This window comes from Dipodomys merriami, unplaced genomic scaffold, assembly GCF_024711535.1.
Source record: "Dipodomys merriami isolate MVZ:Mamm:240054 unplaced genomic scaffold, mDipMer1.0.p SCAF_21, whole genome shotgun sequence".
In the NCBI taxonomy this organism is placed as follows: Eukaryota; Metazoa; Chordata; class Mammalia; order Rodentia; family Heteromyidae; genus Dipodomys; species Dipodomys merriami.
This window is the reverse complement of record NW_027203493.1, coordinates 32,136,793-32,154,236: the sequence shown is the minus strand read 5'-3', so window position 1 is coordinate 32,154,236 and position 17,444 is coordinate 32,136,793. Positions and strand designations below refer to the sequence as shown.

Genomic DNA, 17,444 nt, shown 5'->3' with positions numbered 1-17,444 from the left:
CATTAGTAATTTGGACATCATTCCCAAACAGTAGACTAAGCAATTTAGAGACTTGTTTTTCTCATCATCTGAGCAGTTCTGAGGCAGGCATCTAAGCATTTAGTTGCTCAAGGACTTCTTGAAGAGTCTTTTGGCCTTGCCATCCTTGTTACTTCATGGCCCAAGGCAGCATCTACAGCATTACCATGCGTGTCCATCCATGCTCCAGGAAAAATAAAAGAAAGAAACAAGCAAACTTGCATGTTAAGCTCCTTTGTTTGGAGAAACTCTTCTGTCATTTTACCTAATAACTCCTACCTATTCCCCATTGGTCAGAACTGTTATATGGCCCAGCAGCACCTGTAACTAGTGGAGAGTTCCTAGTAAGAAGGGGACAATGAAGAATGTGTACAACCAGCACTCTCCCCACAGAGACTTTCCAAGAAACAGATTATAAGCATGCCAAAAAGAATACAAATGCTAGGAACTGCCATGAATTTGCAAAGAACCTGCCAAACTGATCAGCCTACTTTTCCTTAATGAAAAATTTAGTAGGCAGGTAAAAGAAGAAATATGATAGAGGTAGTAAACACATTTATCAATCAGCAAGGCATTTGACAAAGCCATTTGTGATGTTCTTACGGATAACACAGAGAAATGTGGCCAAGGTGACAGTAGAGCAAGGTAGATTTATAACTATCAAAAGTTGGCTAATGAATAGTTAATGTCAGCTCTACAAGCAATAGCTATTAATACTTCATTGTGTTTGTATAATTAATATCAAGCTTAAGAATATTTGTGACTGACAGAAGATTCAATTCTTGTTCCACTCTCAGGATCAACTTATATTTCTGGCACAAAGATCTATCAGCCTTTTTTAGACTTGAAGATATGTAAATCTAGATGTCAGACTCAATTCAAAATTATCTGGATGGGCAGATTGGTGGACCAAATAATGCTAGTCATCCTTCATTATATACTTGCCACAGGACAGATATTATGCTAAATGCTTTCTATACATAATTTCCTAGCCTCCAAATATCTTTGCAGTGTAGAGGCTTTCTTATCATCTTCATTGTATAGATTAAAAGAATCAAGACAGGGCTGGGAAGGTGGCTCAGTGGTAGAGCTCTTGCCTTGCATGCCTGAGGCCCTGGGTTCGATTCCTCAGCACCACATAAGCCCAAAGAAAAAAGCCGCAAGTGGGGCTGTGGCTCAAGTGGTAGAGTGCTAGCCTTGAGCTGAAGAGCTGAGGGACAGCGCCCAGGCCCAGAGTTCAGGCCCCACGACCGGACCCCCCCCCCAAAAAAAAATCGAATCAAGACACTAAGGGGGTAAGCCATTTGCTTAATATCACATGTAATATCAGATGGATGGGAAGTGAAAGATTTAGTAGTATTTCATATGTCTTCCCATCTTCAAGACCTGCTCCATTTCTCGTAGAGCTGTCTGCTTTTCTATATAAGTAAATGTACACAAGTCTCTCATTTTAAGAACAAGTAGAAGGTGTGAAGGAATCATCGGGGGAAGGTAACAAGTAAGGAAAGGACTCGAAAAATTTTGGTTGACCAAAAGGTCAATACGATATCTTCAACTTACTTACAGAGTATATCAAAAAATAAATATAATGGGGACAAGAAAGAGATCATTAGATTTGTAATAAGGCGAGTGTAGTAAAACATTCATTATAGGATAAAGGTAGTGAATATATAGGTGTTAAGTGTGAAATTCTTTAACTCTGTGTGCTATAATTGGTTATAATGAAATGGAGTGGGAGTGATCAAGGCACACCAACACCTTTTTTCAGTGAAAAGATTTCGCCTCTCCCTTTGGGGACAGCAAAACATACGTTAATTCTGTTTTCAGCCTTTTTCAGGGTTGGTGATAAACTTCACTATACTCTTAGGAAGGAGGAAAGCACAAGGGATCTAGAAACCATGTCTAACTTGGAAGAAAGAAGAAAATATCACAGTGCTGTAATTTTCAGAAAAATATAGAAAGGGCTGTATGTTTTCTATGGCTGTATAACCAATCATACCAAAATGGAGCAGCCTGAAACAACCAGTATCTACTGTCTTAGAGTTTCTGTAGGCCAAGTATCCAGAAGTGACCTGGCTAAGTGCTCTGGCTCTCTGTGCTGCGGACAGAAGGTAAGACTGCATCCTCCGATGGCTGGACTGGGCCCAAGGTGCTCTTCCAAGATTGGCTTTTCCAGATGGCAGGAAGCTTCAGTTTCTGATACATGTGGGGCTGCACACAATTGCCTGAGTGTCTTGTCATGTCCTGGAACCTAACATTTCCAGAGAAAGCTACATAAGAAAGCAAAAAAAGAAGTCCCTGGAGTCAGACACCATTAGAAGCAAGGCACTCAATCCAGCCCACCCTCAAGAGGAAAGGAATTAGACTCTACCCCATAAAGGGAAGGTTTTGAAAATACTTTATAATCATGAGAGGCTACTTTGGGGAAGTAAATTAGAGTTATTTGGGGAGGATCCTGTAGAAGAAATTAGGGGCTGGGGCATGGCTCAAGTGGTAGAACTTCTGCCTGGCAAAGTACGGAGCACTGAGTTCAAACCCTAGTACTACAAAAAAAAAAAAAAAAGAAAAGGAAGAAATGTTACTGATAGTCATCTAGAAGAACAGGAGGAGTGATTTCCAGATCTAAGAAAGCAATTTGTGCAACTAACTAGAGCATTTACTATATGCCATACATTAGTCAAGGGGCTGAAGCTGCCACAAAAAGCAAGACAGACGGTCCTGCCCTCATGGAGTTTACACCATCCTGAGAGGTGTTAGACAAGTGGGAAAGCAATCAAATAATGATAGTCAGGAGAGATAGCAAGAGGTGTGCATAGATGATGCTTCCATGTGGAAGATACCAGGAGGGTCGAACCCAAGAGGCCTAAGAGACAAGAATGATTGGCCCATTGAGGGGCATCAGCAAAGTCTTCACAGAAGCTCTGTTTCAGCCAGGTTTTCAAGGTTAAGGAAGGACTGTCAGTCTGCTTAGGAATCTTTCTAATAGGTCAGCACCTGAGTGAGTTGCCTTGCCTTAGTAATATAATGAGAATCCAGGACCAGGGACAAAGTAAGTGCAGGTTTCATGACTGAGTGGACCCCAATGAATGGAAGCACTCTGAATCCTGGCTTCTGTGCGACTGCATTCAAATGCACTGAGATGAGAGCTAAAGCACATTTCAGGTCGAAAACTTCGCACATGATCCAGTTATACCACTCCTGAGTGAATACGTGAAGGAATCAAAGTCAGAATACAAAAGACATACCTCACACCCATGTTCATTGCAGCATTACCTGAACAATAGCCAAATTAGGGAATCAGCCTAGGTGCCCGGCAGCAGATAAATGGAGAAAGGAAATGTGGTATATATACCCAGTGGTGTTATTTATTCAGTAATAAAGAAGAACAAAATCATGTCATTTGCAAGAAAATAGAACTAGTGATCATGCTAAGCAAAATGAGCCTGACTCAGAAAGATAAGTGTCACATGTTTTCTCTCATATACAGAATCTATATTTTAAAAGATGAAAATAGGAAGACTACTAGAGAAAAGGAAAAGAAACAGTGGGAGGTGTGATAGAAGACTGAGGGGTGAATATGATCGAAGTATACTATATACATATATGCAAGCAAATATCATAATGAAACCTATTATTTTGTACAATTAATATACACTAATTTGAAAAACACTTTGAGAAAAGCTAGATCCTTATATATCACCCTGCACCAGAATCAACTCCAGATGGATCAAAGACTGCGAAATCAAAGCAGATACCCTGAAAACATTACAGGAAGGAACAGGAGAAACTCTAAGGCTCCTTGGCACAGACCAAAATTTTCTTAATAAAGACCCAGAAACACAACAAATCAAACAAAGGTTGGACAAATGGGATTGCATGAAGCTGCAGAGCTTCTGCATGGCAAAGGACATAGCAAGCAAGATCAATAGAAAGCCCATGGATTAGGAGAAGATCTTCACTAGCCATACAACCGACAAGGGTCTCATATCTAAAATATGCTTGGAACTCAAAAAAAATAAATCCCCAACCAAATCCTCAAAGAAACAACTGCCCAATTAGTAAATGGGCTAAAGCTCTAAAGAGAAACTTCTCTGAAGAGGAAGTAAGAATGGCCAATAGACACATGAAGAAATGCTCAACCTCTCTAGCCATAAAAGAAATGAAAATCAAAACAACATTGAGATTCCACCTCACCCCGTTAGAATGGTATAACAACAGATGCTGGAGGGGATATGGACAGAAGGGAACCTTACTGCATTGTTGGTGGGAGTGTAAACTTGTTCAACCACTTTGGAAAGTAGTATGGATGTTCCTCAAAAGACTCCACCAGCTCACGCCTGTAATCCTAGCTACTCAGGAGGCTGAGATCTGAGGATCACAGTTATAAGCCAGCCCATGCAGGAAAGTTCGTGAGACTCTTACCTCCAATAAACCACTAGAAAACCAGAAGTGGCGCTGTGGCTCAAGCGGTAGAGTGCTTGCCTTGAGCTGAAGAGCACAGGGACAGCGCCCAAGCCCAGAGTTCAAGCCCCACGACCGACCAAAAAATAAAAAAATATTTTTAAGAGACTCCACATAGAGCTCCCCTATAACCTAGCAATCCCACTTTTAGGCATTTACCCAAATAGGATCATAAACAAGGCCATACTGAAGCTACCAGCACAACTATGTTTTTCGCAGTATTATTCACCAACCCAGATGCCCCTCAGTAGATGAATGGATCAAGAAAATGTGATACACACACACACACACACACACACACACACACACACACACACACATACACACACACACACACACACACACAATGGAATTCTATGCGTCCATCAGAAAGACTGACACCACCCCATTTGTTAGGGAATGGAAAAACTTGGAAAAAATTATATTAAGTGAAGTAAACCAGGCCCAAAGAAACAGGTTCCATGGTTTCCCTTATTTGCAATAACTAATATATGTCTAGGACAAGCAGAAAAGGTCAAAAGCTATGTACATATGACCATATAAGATGATGCTAAGCGAAATGAACCCCAAGATAGGGACACAAGTGGTTTTATCTTTCTTGCTATTGTTTTTAATATATTTATAATGTACTATGTGATTTTTTTTGTTTCTTTCTTATGTTCTTCCCCCATGATATAACCCCTGTTTTCACTGTATTTGATGTCAGTGCCCTGCTGAAATAAGGATACAGATTGATCCATTGTAATAATGAGATGTACAAGACACTGTATTGAAAACCAACTTTACAACTTGGGGGGAGGCAGGGAGGGAGGAGTTGGGGAGGAGGTAAGGAGGGAAGGGATGGTAGGAGAAAAACAAAGGAGGAGGTGACAATGCTCCATAGGAAATGTACTCATTACCTTATTCATGTAATTGTAACCCCTCTGTACAGTATTTTTTATAAACATTTAGAGGGGAACCCTGATGCCAGAGACTCATCGCCAGTCACAACAGCTTCCATGTAATTTTTGGACATAGACTTGCTGCTACACACTTGGAAGGAGGGGGGAGGGGTATCCATTTGTCCTTCATCCATTGTGCTGCAGTCTGCATTATGAAGGACACCTTTTCCTTTCTTCTCTTTTAATCCTACTGATCCATCAAGTCCTAATACCTTTCTAAAACATTCAAACCACTTTAGCCTGCAGGGACACAAGGAAGAGAGCAGAGGCCATTTGTCTTGGCCCTTAATTGGCAGGGAGGTGTCTCTTGATCTGTATAAGTGTTCAAATAGATTGTGACTTTGGGGAAAATAAGTCATATAACCTCTGAATACTACAGTTTGTTCATCTGCAAATTGAGGGCAAGAAAAGCACCTGATTCACAGTATTAAGAGAATTTATTTTATGACCCCCCTCCCCACCCATGTGAGGTGCTTGTCCACTGCCTGGTAGCCCAACCTTAAACATAACAAAGCTGTCACGACCACAAACCTTTAATAGTCAGAAGGCATTTCTTCTTCTTCTTCTTCTTCTTCTTCTTCTTCCTTCTTCTTCTTCTTCTTCTTCTTCTTCTTCTTCTTCTTCTTCTTCTTCTTCTTCTTCTTCTTCTTCTTCTTCTTCTTCTTCTTCTTCTTCTTTTCTTTTCTTTTTTTTTTCTGTTGGTCATGGGGCTTGAACTCTGGGCTTGGGCGCTATCCCTCAGCTCTTCAGCTCAAGGTGAGTGCTCTACTGCTTGAGCCACAGTGCCACTTCCAGTTTTCTAGTGGTTTATTGGAGATAAGAGTCTCACAGACTTTCCTGACCAGGCTGGCTTTGAACTGTGATCCTCAGATCTCAGCCTCCTGAGTAGCTAGGATTATAGACGTGAGCCACCGTCACCTGGCAAGCACATCTTCTTAACCCTCTAGAATCTCCCTTCCCCTCAGCTACTTTAGCTATCTATACATTTGAAGTCACAATTGGAGGGCATTTTATTTATTTATTTAAAGTTGATATGCAGTAATGCAAGCCAGAAAATGACTAAAGGGTTTTGGTTGTTTTTGTTTTGTTTTGTTTTGTTTTGTTTTACAGTCTCTTCTTCTTTTTTTTTTTTTTTTTTTTTGCCAGTCCTAGGGCTTGAACTCAGGGCCTGGGCATTGTTCCTGAGCTTCTTTTGCTTAAGCCCAGCACTTTGCCACTTGAACCATGGCACCATTTCCAGCCTTTTCTGTTTATGTGTTACTGAGGAATTAAACCCAGGGCTTCGTGCCTGCAAGGCAAGCACTCTACCACTAAGCCACATTCCCAGCCACAGGTAATGAGTACATTTCTTTTTGGACAGTGTTTCCCTTTCCCTCACTCTCTCCTAGAGAACAGAAATGAAGCCACATCCAATTGGTAAACCTGAGACTTGAGCAAGCAATTGTATTTCTAGATTGGATGAAAACTTAGGCCACAGTTAATTGGAAGACAACCCTGCCTTTTATTGTAGTACATGGACTCCTCATTAAGATAATTGGAGGGTAGGAGCTTGGTTCTCTCTGCTCTTTCTTATTGACTCTTAGGTGTTCCTTTGTCCTCAGCTGTTCTTTCTGTCCATTTCTGTCTTCTTTCTCATTTCCAGCTCTTTTCATAATGTCTGCTTTACCCTCATCTACCTCTTCCTTTTCATCTTTTCTTCAAGCTGCAAGAACTCAAGTGCATGTCTCCTCCTCTGTTCTTTCTGCTGTTTTTCCTTCCTTCCTTCATTTTTCTCTTTCTTTCTTTCATTCTTTTTCTTCATTCCTTTCTTCCTTCCTTCCTTTCTTTCTTTCTTCTTTCTTTCATTCTTTCTTTTCCTTCCTTCCTTCCCCCTTCCTTCCTTCCTTCTTTCTTTCCTTCCTTCCTTCTAGTACTCTACCACTTGAGCCACACCACTTCCAGCCTTTTTCTGTTTATGTGGTACTGAGGAATTGAATTCAAGGCTTCATGCATGCTAGGCAAGCACTCTACCACTAAGCCACATTCCCAGCATCCTGCAGTTCCTTGAAGGAAGAAATTGTATCTTAATACATATTTGATGAATGGATGAAACACTAAATTTCACATAAATACACTGAGCACTTTATGCAAAGACATTATTTTAAATATAGTAAGAAAACTCAATGACTATTCTCAAAGGGCAAACTATCAAAACCTCTAAAACAGACCCAGGGAGGTGACCCGAGTCCTGAGTGCTACACTCCTTACGTAATTCTGCTGCACATTCATATCTCTGTCACCAGGTGGCAGTAGTGTGCCATGGTCATGTGGTCCAAGCCATGAAGCTATCATAACTTCAAAAAGGTGGCTGTCTCTGAGCCCGACTGAACAATTAACAGACAGTTTAACAAAATGAATATCAAGAAGCTGAAACATATCTGAGTGGAATGGGGCTTAGAGATTGGGGGCAGATGAATGGAAAGAGGAAATCTGGGACAAATATTGTCATAACATTCAATGAACATATGTGGAAATGTAAGTAGGTAACCTGGAATGGGTAGAGTTGAGATAGATGGGAGAATGGTTGGGAGGAGCAACACTGGTCAAAATGCATTGCACTCATAAAGCGACATGCCAAATAGAAATTTGTGTATAGCTTATTTAAAGGTAATAATTTAAAATATATGCTAATGACGAGGTCCATTATTCCATTCGCTCGTCCTTTGTGTAAGTGTAAAATTATAAAATATTTAAGATAAAATTTTTCCTTACAAAAATTATAGCTCAGCATGAGTTAGGTTGCTAGATTCACAGCAAGAGATGCATGGGAATGTGGGCTGTGCCTGGGCTGGCTGGATGGTTGGATCTGCAGTCTTGGAAGCTGCCCACAGCTGTACTTGGAAAGCTTTGTTGCATCTGGGCACAGGGCGTGCTCTACTGCATAAACCCAAAGCAGAGGGACTAAGGGATCTTCAGGCTGAAGCCAGATGTGCACTTTGGAAGGCATTCCCCTGTGCTGCCCTTTAACTTCTGCAAGGGGTAAGCTGCAAGGGGTGAGTGATAGGCACCTTACTTATAGCTTGTGTCTGTTTTAATTCAGACAACTGGTGTGGGAAGTAGAAGGTCTTAGGTGACTCCGCTCAGAGCAGTTTCAGTAAAATGACATGTGCTGATTCCAAATGCTACTACATGGAAAATGAGCAGAAACTGAGAAATAAGTGATAGCATGGAGGGTATAGGAGGAGGAAAACAGGACTAGTCATAGGTGCAGTATCAGGTCTAGCATCATCTCAAGCTCTCCTTCTAGACATGAGAGGCTTAATCTGTGTGCCAGCCAAGAACATGGACCAGGAAGGGAAACAGAAAGATAAGAGATGGAAAGAGGCTAATAGCTAGATGAGTGCCCACAGAAAGCAGGAGATGTGGAGATTTGAAAGAACTAACGTCTAATGTTTTCTACTTGAGGGATGAAATAGGAGAGGGAGTTACTTCTCAAAGAATGCACAAGCGTGATACAGCAGGCTTGAAAACATGGTAGGAACTAGAAGAAAGATGTAAACTACCAACAAGGATGGAAAAGGAAAGTGACTAGGAATAGCTTTAAGAAGTAGAGTTAAGGGCTGGGAAGTTGGCTCAGTGGTAGAGCGCTTGCCTTGCATGCATGAGGCCCTGGGTTCGATTCCTCAGCACCACATAAGAAAAAAGAAAAAAGCCAGAAGTGGGGCTGTGGCTCAAGTGGTAGAGCACTAGCCTTGAGCTGAAGAGCTGAGGGACAGCGCCCAGGCCCAGAGTTCAGGCCCCACGACCGGACCCAAAAAATAAAAAAAATAAAAAAAGACAAAAAAAAAAAAAAGAAGTAGAGTTAAACATAGTATTCAAGAGTTTGTACCAGAGCAATTGGCAAGGTTAGGGTTTCAAGTAGCATTACTCACAGAAATCTGGAATATTCCCATTGCTTTGCTTGGTTGATTTAGGTTAGGGGTTAATAAGAGAGAAAGCACACACATTAAAGAATGAGAGTGTTGCTGAAGATAAGGTTAAAAATAGGTGAGCAGGGTATTCAGACCAGATAGGGAAGGAACTGACAAGATGGGTGGGGAAAATCCGAAGTGATTAAAGTTATAGGCTTCATCACAGGGAAGAGTCCAAACAAGGAAATGGTGAGGAAATGGGTGAGTTGACGTACAAGGAGAGATTGCTGTGGGCAGCTCCAGATTCCAAGATCAAGGGGACTGAAGGGAGAGGCTGAAGATATGGAGAGAAACCAAGTTGTTTGTCATGTAGGAGGTAGAACTATAGCTAAATTATCAGTTTAGACTTGCTAGTCTCTTGGACCTCTATCAGAGCGTTGAGCAGCAAGCTGTAGAGTTCATCCTGGCTGCATGACCTGGAGGCTGTAGATGACCAGAGAAGATGAAGGAGTATAAATGAGATGTGAGTTTTAAGGACAGAGGGACTCTGCCTTGAAAATGATGTTCTATAATCCCAATCTCAATCTGGCAATGGGAAACAGGTTAGAACTATGATCCAGAGATCAGAGAAAAGGGAAAAATTGGAGGACCAGGGACTGGAGAGAGTAGGTGGCCAGAGGAACTCATACTTTGGGTAAAATTGTGGGATGGACTCAATCAGCTTCAGAATTGCAAAGGTAATGAACAGTGACCAATGCCTAGAACATAGCTAGTGCTTAAGAAATAGCTTCTGAGTTAATTAATATGTTTAAGGATTTTTATTATATATTTATCACCTATAACTTCATCTCAGAACTTGCTAACTCACTTGCACACATGTTCGGAACTTTTCCTCATGACAGATAACAATAGGTTGCTGAACAATCCAACTTCATTGCCAGGCTGCTTTCTTTTTTCTTAAAATCTCTTCCTACAAAACTTATCAATTAAATCCTATGAGTTAGGAAAGGAAGATGGAGCAATTTTTAAATCTTATTACAAATAAGTACAAGAATAATAACAATAAGAACTTTTTAATGAATACTTTGAAATGTATAAAGTGATGTTAGTTACTCATTTATTCATTTCTCAAACTCCTGGGAGGTGGAGAAGATAGGTATTGCACATTCCAGTTTTTTGCATAAGCAATTTAGACCTAGGCTGGAATTCTCGGGACCCTCCCAACTTCACGCAGCTCAGCATGGGTGAGCCAGATGGAGCCAGGATAGTGGAGTTCCTTGAACATCACATGAGTTTGTTCCAAGTGCGGATTCAGTGGGGCTGGGGTAGGGTTTTGGCATCTGCATTTGTGGCAGATGTCTGACACTCATTTTTAATGACTTACACTCAGAAGAACATTACTCTAGAAAAATGTTTTTTTCTTTTTCTCAAGGAAAAAGAAGAAAGGAGGGAGAGAGAGAGAGGAGGGAGAGAGGAAAGAAAAGGAAGGAAGGAAGGAAGGGGAGAGAAAGGAAGGAAGGAAGGAAGAAAGAAAAGAAAGAAAGAAAGAAAGAAAGAAAGAAAGAAAGAAAGAAAGAAAGAAAGAAAGAAAGAAAGAAAGAGAAAGCAAGAAGCAGATCTTACCTTGTACGAATCAAAGGAATTTTTTTCTTGAAGTAGTGGAGCCCCCAGCTCTTCTCAGTGACCTACCCCCACACACTGATAAAATTAATTATCTGCCCTGGCTAAATGACTTTCCCTAGCAACACCCTAGCAACTAACATCAGCTCTGCCGTAGGCTACCAAACTGGAAAGAGATTTCTTAAAGTCCAGTATATTTTACGACAGAACAAAACATCTGAACAGGAAATTAAATAAAAAATAAGCTGGATTCATTACTAGGAGATGAGGCAGAGACACATGACAAACCAGTAGAAGACAATAATCAAAATAAGAGACTTCTTCCTTGTGAGTTTTCTTAAGTCTGGAGGGGCAGAGACTTCAGGATCTCAGTCCAGAGAGGAGAGCTGCAACAGAGGGAGGCTTGAGAAGATTCTAGGCTGGTGCCGCTAAGCCAACATGCAGAGGCAACACAGAAAGAGAGGATACTGGAACCTAGCAGGGCAGTCCTGGTGTCCAGATGAAATGGATACAAACAGACTATATCAAGGCTTTAAAAGCTAACTTGAAACATGGGCTGAGCTAGTGAGCACCGGGGATGGGGTTGTTAAAGATTTTTGTATTCTACTCTACTACTTGAGCCATGCCTCCCACGCCTTGTTGCTTTAGTTATTTTTCAGGAAGGACCTCACCATCTTTGTCTGGGCTGGCTTCCTACCTTACACCTCCTGCATAGCTGGGATTACAGGCCACAGCCATACACCCAGCTTGCAGGAACAGATATTTATAGAGCTTGCTGGGTGCTGGTGGCACACACCTATAATTCTGCCTACTCAAGAGGCTGAGATCTGAGGATTGAAGTTCAAAGCCAGTCAGAAGTCTTTGAGACTCTTACCTCCAATTAACCACCAGAAAACCAGAAGTGGTACTGTGGCTCAAAGTGGTAGAGCACTCCTTTGAGCAAAAAAGCTCAGGGACAGCACCCAGACCCTGAGTTCAAGCCCTATTACTGACTCCATGTCTATGTTTGTCTGTCTGTCTGTTTATCTATCTATCTATCTATCTATCTATCTATCTATCTATCTATCTATCTATCTATCTATCTATCTATCTGTCTGTCTGTCTGTCTGTCTGTCTGTCTGTCTGTCTGTCTGTCTGTCTGTCTGTCTGTCTGTCTGTCTATCTATCTATAATAGATTTTTCAACTCTGAGCCAGGGACTAGGATATACTGGTCAGCCCCATAGTATTCTTGCCCTTATGGAGCTTAGAATTTAGTGATTGAGATAGGCAGTGAATAAATACATAATTCGAAAATCAAGCATGACACACAGACACAGTCCCACAGACCCTGGCCATGTTGTTGTGGCACCACAGACCCTGGCAACTTAGACATGGTGCCACAGTCCCTGGGTGGATAGACACAGCCCCACGGACTCCAGCAGCATACTGCATACATGGTGCTCAGAATACACATGCCATGTAGATGTGGGCCCCACAAACAGAGACAACAAACAACAAAAAACATGAATATGTAAGTATTTAACAGCTTGAGTCCGTTAAAAAGTGCTAGGTTCAGGAGATCACCAGGAAATCAGGAAGGGCTTTTCTGAGGCAGTGGCTTTTTCCTGAGATTGAAAGGGTGCCAGTGCATAGCCGTTGGCCAGCAGAGAGTGGAAGCAAGGAGATAGTAGAGAGCATTTGCAAGGATCCAGTAAGGGGGAAATCACAGGCAAAAGTGTCTAAAACTATGGAAGTAGAGATTCTGGATTGAGAGGCAGATGAAGCACAGAGGGCCTTGGGGGCTGTCTTAAAAAATCTGTCTTTATTCTAAGAACCTTGAAATTCACTGCTCAGGATTTCAACCCCAGGATTGACATTCAAATCTGCATTTTAAGAGAGATCACTTGAGCTTCAGGGCCAAGGACAGGTTGGCAGACTAGACAGGGGAAGATCAGTTAGCATGCTGAGATAGAAGACAACTTGGCTTGGGTAAGTGGCAGAAGAAGGGGGAGAGAAACCGACAGATTCTCGCAGAGGTAGTTGGAGGTGAGGCTGCTGATGTTGGTGATGGATTGGATGTGTGGAGGAGAGAGCGGAGGTCGAAAGTGACAGCCGAACTGGGTTAGGAAAATCTAGTTCATGTAGCAGGGTTGGAACTCAGTAAGCTGATTGGAACCTGCTGTCATAGCCCAAATGATGGAACCAACCAAAGTAATGAATGACCAAGCTGGGTAAATGCAGGTTCGTGGCCAGCATTTATTTAATCCTGTAATCCAAACTCTCAGGAGCTAGGTAGAAGGACTGCAAATTTGAGGACAGCTGAGTCACACAGAAAATTCCAGGCCAGCTTGGAACATGTAGCAAGCTCCTACTTCAAAAATTAAAAAAAAAAAAAGACAAAGAAATAAGTTCAAGGCCATGCCCTGTTCCACACTAGCATAGTCCATTCCCTAGGCAGGTAGTTTCCTCTGTTTTTAATCTGAAAACTAGGGGGAGATAATGTTGGTAGGATGACACTACTACCCAGATGATCTTCCTATCCATGTCCAATACAAACATTAAATATTCTGTTCGTGCCTGTTCCATGTCCGCCCACCTCCAACTTAAATTTGGACATGTTGATGTAAATGAAAAGATGTTCAAAGGCACATATTTGGCAAGTTGGACATACAACAAACCGCCATGAAGAAAGAGGTATATTTTATTCACCTCAGTAATTCCCTCCCCCACGAGATACCACCAAGTACACTCCCTTGAATCATTCATTTTAGTTTGTAGCATAAAATCATAATTGCGATCTGAAAAATTCATAATCATGTAATTAATATTTGCCTTTGCCACAGGACTGTAAGATACACAGAAGCAAGTAACATGTCTGTCTGACCCTAATACTGAGCAGCCATGTGGGAAGCCTTAGACATGGGTGGGTGGGTAGATGGACGAATGGAAGGATGATGAGTGAATGAGCTTTTGTTCCTTTCTTGTCCCACCACTCAGCACAGAGCCTGGTTTCAAATCTCCATGCAGTGAAAGCTTGTTGGATGAATGGACCCTTGAAACATGCAGTCAAGTATGAGCCCTAAGCCAGTTGAGTGAAGAAGAAGAGCTAGTCAGTGGATCTGGTGCTGCTAAGGGTCAGTTCTTGGGATTCTGAGGAGTTATAACTGGCTATAGAGGGGGCTTATTCTCAGGTGACCTTTGGAAGAGGGTACTACAGAATGAATCACAGCACAAGAACTAAGGAGGGGGGAATGTAGACCTCTAATGTGCCATCTCCTTCAGGTTGTTGGTACTGATGGGCAAGAAACAAAAAAAGGAAAAATTGACCTGGAAAGTGCATTTTGTGGGAGAGGGGGTACTGGGGAGGGATTGTTAAAGGAAGGCCCTTACTATAAATGGAAGGCCCTGGGGGAAAGAGTAGCGGGAAAGCCAAAGTTCTAAAAGCAGGTAAAGCGAGAGGAGGTGTCAAATTTATATATATTCAAGGGAGACAGGAGGCTAAACGTGTTTCCAAGGCTGGGAAATACTGATGACCAGATCAAGTGCTTTATATGAGACATTATATTGAATTCTAGCACAACTCCAGGAAGGATCTGGTAGCTTCGACTCCCCCCCCCCTCCCCCCCCCCTTTGAGAGCAGGAAATAAGCTGGGAGACATTGTCCAGCCCAGTCTCACAATGGGTGAGTGGCAGGACAGGCAAGGCGCCATTCATGTCTCTCCTGCTGAGAAACTGAGAACACCCAGTGCTGTGCCTTCTCCCCTCTGGCCCTCTGGGCTGGTGTCTCTGCCCAGAGAGTCCCTAGGCTTAGCACCTCTCCCCAGAGCAGTGTCTGGGATCTGTGAACCTGAACTAAAATCTAAGCCAAGAGAACACAGACTCTTCTTGGATTCTTTAGAAACGCCTTTCCAGGGCCATATGAGGACCTTCGTGGGTTGTAGGCAGTTTTTTTTTCTTTCTTTGTGGGCTCCTGTCTTCCTAAAGCAATATTAAAACCATATTTTATAGCTGTGTGGGTATAAAGAGGAATATATTAACGTTGTATAGCAAAACATTTTCAGTAATCGAAACGTTATTTTTGTCCCTTCTGCTTTTAAAGAAAACATTTTCATAGATCTCCAAAAACACTGTGGCCCCGGGCAGTGTGCCTGCTGGACCCAGATAAGTCCTTGGGCTCCATCCTCACCCCTCTGGTCCGAGCTAGTCCAATGTGGCCACTGGAAGGGCCCAGGAGCCCGCGAGGTCAGCGCATCTGCTGCTCTCTGCTCGCCTATGAAATGAGTGAAAGTCATCTAATGTTTATTGTGTGCACCAGGCGCCGGTGGCGCACGCCTGTAATCCTAGCTACTCAGGAGGCTGAGATCTGAGGATCACGGTTCAAAGCCAGCCTAGACAGGGAAACTGCCTGAAACTCATCTCCAATAAACCACATGAAAACCGGAAGTGGCACTGTGGCTCAAGCGGTAGAGCGCTCGCCTTGAGCTGAAGAGCTCAGGGACAGCGCCCAGGCCCAGAGTTCAAGCCCCACGACCACCACCAACCACAAAAAAGAATGACCACCATGAACTTGGGCTGCCAGTAGACCGCCTAGCTTGGCTACACTGAGAGTAGGTGCGCGACAAAGTTAGTTCCTAGGCTTTTCCTCAGGGTTCAGGGTGTAAGCGGGGGGGTCAGGGGAAGCAGCCTCCCCGGGTAGTGGGACAGAGCCTCCCCCCGGCCCCCTCCCTTCCCAGGGTCCCGGCATCCTATCTCCCCCAGCAGACCCTGGGAATCCAGTATCGCAAAATAAACAGCCCCTCTCAGCTAATCGCCCGGCTCGAAACAAAACGGCGCTGCGCCTGGGGATCTGGGCAAAAAAAATCAGCCCTCCCTCCTCCTGCTCCTTCGCCGCCGCCCTCCCCTCCTTTGCGCCGCTCGCTCGCTCGCTCCTCGCTCGGCTGGCGGGCTGGGCTCTGCTCCACGCAGCGCAGCTCGGCAGCCACCGCCAAACGGAGCCGGGCAGGTCTCGGTGCCACCAGCCCGCCGCTCGGAGCTTCTCCGGGTCTCGCCTACCGCCGGCCGGGACCCTCTTCAGGCAGGAGTCGCTCGGCGAGGATCGGCGACAGCAGCACAAAGTTGGGGGCCCCTCACCCCTCCACCCCCCCGCGATGATGAGGCTGTCCCCAACGCCCCAGAAGCTAAGCCGGAGTCTGGCACTGCTGGCCCTGGCGCTGCCCCTCGCCACGGCGCTGGCCTTCGACGAGACCCTGGACAAAGTGGCCAAGTCAGAGGGCTACTGCAGCCGCATCCTGCGCGCCCAGGGCACGCGGCGTGAGGGCTACACGGAGTTCAGCCTCCGCGTGGAAGGCGACCCCGACTTCTACAAGCCGGGGAGCAGCTACCGCGGTAAGTAGCCTCGGATGGCGTTGGGGGAGTGCCGGACTTAGCCTCCAGTGGGCCCTGAACCCAATGGCACTAGAGGGGCGCGCACAGTCCCCGGAGCGCACGGGGTTGGCGAAGCCCCGCCAGGACCCTTCCTCCAGTCCTGGCTGTCCTCAGCCCTCTTGGCAGCCAGCTGTGTGCGGAGATCTCTAGCCAGTGTCCGGGGCCGTCGCGGGGACCGCGGAGGTCGGGGACCGCACGCTCACCTGCCTGACTGCGAGGGAACCCCGCGGAACTCCGGCCTCCGGCCGTCGGCGGGCGGGAGGGGAGTGGTCCCGCGTTGCTCCGGGCGGTTGTCTGGGGCTGGGGACGCGGGGGTGGGTGGAACCCTGGCTTTTCTCAGGTTGGGTGTCCCGGGCAAGGCAGGGCAGCTCTCCGCACTTGCATCAGTGAAGCGGAGAGATCAGATTCTCACCAACTGGCTCTGAGCGGGACAGTCACCCCGGCGTGCCCGGGTCGCTTCACGGGGAAGGGACTTCAGTGTCTCCCCCCCAGGCCATCCTGGGTCTCAGGGAAGAAAGAACCAGACGCTCCTCTCTGAAGGGTCTTTGGAAAGATTCCCCCAAATTAAGTCTCCCATGGTCCGAGGCTAGGAACGGGACCTTGGATTTCTGGGAGAGGTTGCAGTAGGAATGGAGTCACCCCCAGAATCCCGGCTAGGCTCCCAACGGGAGGGAGATTCCGATGAGGACAGAGGGGGGACCCCCGGTTTCAGAGGCCTACTCTCTGATGGCTGTGGGACTTCCGGCAGCCCGCACCCCGGGGATGTTTCGTCGTGTTTACGCGACTCCCCTGCGAGCCAGGTTTCGGGAGTGCCAGGAGGGGCTATCCAAGCCGGTGAGCCCCTCCCTGGGCCCCGATCTTAAGACCTCCCAGGCCATCTCTAAGGGCCCTGCTCATCCAGGTTGTCCCAGATGTCTATTCCCGAGCCGCCGCCGCCGTTCTCCCAGCCGGACGTTGGGATTAAAGATGGGGAAGGAGACCAGCTTGATCTCACCTGGGGCGGGGCCGGGGCTGGATGGCAAATGGGAGCCTGGCCCCCGCCACCTGCCCTCCTGGTTCCCTACAGAATCGCGGGAGCAACGCTCCCGAGAAAGTTTGGGCAGTGTCAGC

General features: G+C 45.0%; 1 protein-coding gene across 1 annotated transcript in view; it reads left to right on the top strand.

Annotated features, from left to right (window-relative positions):
- The first annotated feature begins 15,886 nt into the window (after positions 1-15,886).
- Positions 15,887-17,444, top strand: part of LOC138834095 (spondin-1) — a 270,957-nt gene continuing 269,399 nt past the window's right edge. The window contains exon 1 of the mRNA XM_070032849.1: positions 15,887-16,295. Within this exon, the coding sequence (XP_069888950.1) occupies positions 16,058-16,295 (238 nt within the window). The 5' untranslated portion in view covers positions 15,887-16,057. The remainder of the gene's footprint in view (positions 16,296-17,444) is intronic.